This window comes from Neophocaena asiaeorientalis, unplaced genomic scaffold, assembly GCF_003031525.2.
Source record: "Neophocaena asiaeorientalis asiaeorientalis breed wild unplaced genomic scaffold, Neophocaena_asiaeorientalis_V1.1 scaffold43, whole genome shotgun sequence".
In the NCBI taxonomy this organism is placed as follows: Eukaryota; Metazoa; Chordata; class Mammalia; order Artiodactyla; family Phocoenidae; genus Neophocaena; species Neophocaena asiaeorientalis.
The window spans coordinates 4,631,681-4,635,658 of record NW_020173674.1 but is presented as its reverse complement, the minus strand read 5'-3'; the positions used below and the strand labels follow the sequence as shown (position 1 = coordinate 4,635,658).

General features: G+C 60.5%; 1 protein-coding gene across 2 annotated transcripts in view; it reads left to right on the top strand.

Annotated features, from left to right (window-relative positions):
• Nucleotides 1-3,300: 3,300 nt before the first annotated feature.
• GAL (galanin and GMAP prepropeptide) overlaps nucleotides 3,301-3,978 on the top strand; it is a 6,581-nt gene continuing 5,903 nt past the window's right edge. Inside the window, exons 1-2 of one of the 2 annotated variants that reach the window (XM_024748496.1) lie at nucleotides 3,301-3,544; nucleotides 3,816-3,896. In XM_024748496.1, the coding sequence (XP_024604264.1) occupies nucleotides 3,816-3,896 (81 nt within the window). In that variant the 5' untranslated portion in view covers nucleotides 3,301-3,544. The remainder of the gene's footprint in view (nucleotides 3,545-3,815; nucleotides 3,897-3,978) is intronic. The other variant, XM_024748497.1, reaches the window with a different exon arrangement.

Genomic DNA, 3,978 nt, shown 5'->3' with positions numbered 1-3,978 from the left:
CCCGGTTGGGTGGGGCGAGCAGGAAGGGAGAGGAGCTGGGCTGGGGAGAGGAGACTTCCTGGCCCAGAGCCCAGGGCAGTGGGGAGCTGGGGGAAAGAAGATGCTGAGGGTGGGCTTAGGGAAGAGGAAGGTTCCCCACAGGCAGGGCAGGAGGCACAGGTGGCGGGCAAGGATGGCTCAAACCGAAGAGTCCCGGACTTGCCAGATGAGCAAAGCTGAACCACCCGGAAAACACCATGCCCCCTCTCCACTCACCCAAGAGTTGAGCTTGCCCCAGGAGCAGTGCTGGGGGCGGGAGGTGCTGCTGGTGTGGGGTTGTGGGCCTGACGAGAGGCCCTGAGGGCCCCCAAGACACTGGCGGAGACTGTGGCGGAGGGTGGCGGCTGGTCAAGACCTGCCTGAGCGCCTTTAGAACTGCAGTCTCTCTCTTTTCCTCCAGTGACCCCAGGCTTATTCCAGCCCCAGCTCCCAGCTTTTGGAGATGTGCCAGCAACTCTGCGGGGCGGACCTCGATGCCTGGGCGTGGGCACCGTGGGCAGGGGGTGTTCCTGGAAGCCATTCCCACCCTGCGAGGGCTGGCCGCACCTCAACCATAAATGTACGTGAGATAGATCCACCTCACTGTAAACACACCCATCACGAACCAGGTAAATCTTCCCTCCCACCCGAGGTCCAGCTAAACGCATCCCCATTCCAACCTCCCCTGAGAACCGGAAATGCCTGGGGCCTCCCCAGCACCACTTTCTTCCACTAGGGTAATCCCGGCTGGGGAGGGATGTAGAAAGACGCAGGTCTGGACTGACTGTGCTTATAGCTTATTTCAAATCTTACAAAAGTGTGCAACCTTGCAAACAGTTGCCTTGGGGCCCTGCCTGAGGCCCAGCCTGCTGATTGCAAGGGCCAGCAGCCAATCTTCCTTCCTCTGGCTCAGAACCCTGATTTCAGCGGGGCACCAGCACCGCACATGGTTACAGACCTCATCTTGCAGCTTCCGGTGCGGCTGGACGTGACTCTGGCCAGCAAGATGTTCAGAGAAGTGGGAGGAGGGGTCCCCCGAGGGTTGGGAAAGGGAGGCGGGGATCCTCTCGGCCCAAGTCCCCAAACTGCTTATCTCTCTTCTCCATCCTCTCTCCCTTCTCCTCAGCTCACACCCTTACTAAAAACACCGACTGTTCCTATGGACAAAGTAAACAAATCTTCACACGTATCGTGAATTCTTTAACGAAGACATATGGGTGACCTGAATGCATACACTCAAAAGACCGTTCATAGCATTAGATCAACCTTCACTTTGGCCAGATCCTTAACAAGCTACTATCGTTAGGGAGCAACTGGGATTTTTTTCATGACAACTGAGCTACTGGGGTGGGTGGCGTGGGTAGGGCTGGGGTTAGCAGCTAGAACCCATGGAAGGGCAGGATCAAGGATGCAACATTTGTGGAGTCAAGTGAAAGCCAAGGTTAGATGGTCAAGACATTTCCTCATTTCTTCCATAGTAATGAGATCACCATAGGATCAGTAGGCAGTGTCCCTCTGTCATCCTCTCTTCTAAGCCTCCTCCTTTTGTGAGCCCATCTCACCACCATTAGCTCCTAACCAGCAGTGGAGGTGTGCATCCCTTTACTCATTTGTCTTCATTAATTCATTCATCAAATATTTGTCGACTGTTTTGTGTGAGACACCGTTTATTAGTGAGGAGTCATTCCAACTACATATAATAGAAACCCTCCAAACAACATTTGGCTTAAGTAAAAGAAAGGTTTATTTCTCTCTGTTGGGAAACAAGCCTGGAGGTCAGAAGCCCAGGGACCCAGGCTCCTTCAGTCTTGCTGTCATCCAAAGTCATCACCTTGTGGCCCAAAATGGCTGTTCAGCTCCAGCCCTTGCATCCACATTCCAGGCGGGAGGAAGGAGGAAGGGAAAAGGACCAAAAAGGGGGCCTACCTGTGTGATCCCTTTCACCTGGAATGCGCTGGGCCCCACCTGGCCAATCTTGCTCACCTTTCAGGTCAAGCTCGCTGAATACACGTACCTCCTTCTCATGATAATGAAGTGGTTATTTGTACAACTGCTTTTGTGCACTCAGGTCTCCATTAGACTGTAATTTCCGTCTGCTGCCGCAGTCCCCGTGCGGTGCCGGGGGAAGCAACACCTCTCCGGGGACGCGTGGATGAGCCCGTGCTGGACTGTGGCCTCGGTTTTCTCTGGACTCGCTCTTCCTGCTTACCAGGCCCAGGTTGGTGTTTGGCGGTGAACAGGGCCTCTAAGGGAAGATGGGCCAGCTCACAGAGCAAGGATAAAATTATGCTTTCTGTTTGATTTCCATTACTCTAATGGTGACCCATTTTATCTGCCTCACACTGGGCTGTCTTCAAGATGACAAGGTGACAGTGTCTCACTGGGTCACTGCTGAGCGCACAGAGCCCATAATAACGCTGGCCGTGTGTCTCAGCGCAGCCTGTGCTGGGAAGCAGGGGCCTGCTATCCGGGGTGCCATCCTCCTTTGTCTAAATGCCTCTGCTGGCCCTGGGAAGTCACAGCATCTCTCCTCGCTTCTGCCTTGCTGGGTCTGCAGGATTCTGGTGCCCACCTAACTCTCCCTGGTTAGGGTCACAGGCCACACCCAGGATTTGTACAGAATCCCCTCACCCAGACTGAGGGAGAAGCAGCGACAGTGGGTGTCCCCCCGGGTGGTGTCTTGGTGACAGACCATGTCAACTTAGAGGACCCACATTTGTTCCATGAAGGGAACGTCTGCAGGGACCCCTTCTGGCCCAGCAGCCCCTGAGGGACGTAAGGAGGGCCCACAGCTCTGAGGCGGGGGAGCCAGTCAGCCCCCAGGAACTGAAAGCCTAAGTGCCCCCCTAGCTGAGTTGCCCTATTTTAGAAAAACAAGACGGGGTCTGGGCCCCCGAGGACCACTGGGCACCGACCGGGAGGCAGGGAAGCTGGGCGAGCTTTGGCCTCCCGTCCTCCCCCCAATGGATGGCTCTGAGGCTGAATCCGCCATCCAGCCGCTGCAGAAGCGTGCGAGGGGGGTGCCCCGGGGGCCCAGGACCCAGCGACCCGCCCAGCTTGGATTGAGGGTCTCTGGCTGCGGAGGGCCCGCTGGCGGCACGCGACGCGGTGCCGTCGCTGCCCCGGGGCCGCTAACAGCCGGGTCGGGGGGCTCTCGCGCGGGGTGCGGGGGTCTCTCCGCCGTCCCCGCCCTCCCGCAGGCGCTCCGAGCGCCCCTTGGGAACCGAGTTCCGGTCCCTCCCGCCCACTCGGGCCGGCGAGGGCGCGGGGGGCGGGAACCGAGCCCGTGACGCGGCGGAGCGGCCCCGGACGCGCCGCATAAATCGCGGTGGCGGCGGCTCCGGGCGCTGACACGTCGAGGGAGCCCGGCCGCCCTGAGCTTCCCGCCTCCGTGTCCCCGACGCCGCGCCATGCGTTGAGAGCCCCCTGCCCTACCCTACTCGACCCGACTCGACGGACGCGCGGCCCCGCCGACATCCCGCTGACGCCCCAGGACCTGCAGATCCCCCGGGCCCCGCCGCTCAAGGTACCGCGCCCCAGGGGACCCCAGCGGGAGGCGGACTCCCTTTCTCCGCCGTCCCCTCTCCGGAGCGCCTACCTGAGGGTGGACCTTCCCTGGGGCCGGCGCGGCGCCTCTGCCCCTTGCCCAGGCTCGGTCCTCGGCACCTCGGCTCCTGGCCGCCCTTCCCGCACCCGCAGGGTGGGGGTGGGGGGGTCCGAGCCTCCGCCCGACGTGAGCCCTGGGGACCGAGACCGGCCTCCCCGCGCCGTCCCCCACCGCCCGCCTTCCCTTGCAGATGCCCAGAGGCTGCGCCCTCCTGCTCGCCTCGCTGCTCCTCGCTGCGGCCCTTTCAGCCACCCTGGGGCTCGGGTCGCCGGTAAGTGTAGGCTGGGGAGCAAACGCTCCCCAAGCGGGTCCCCTTCTCTGCAAAGGGGGGCAACTGCATCAGAACCAGACTC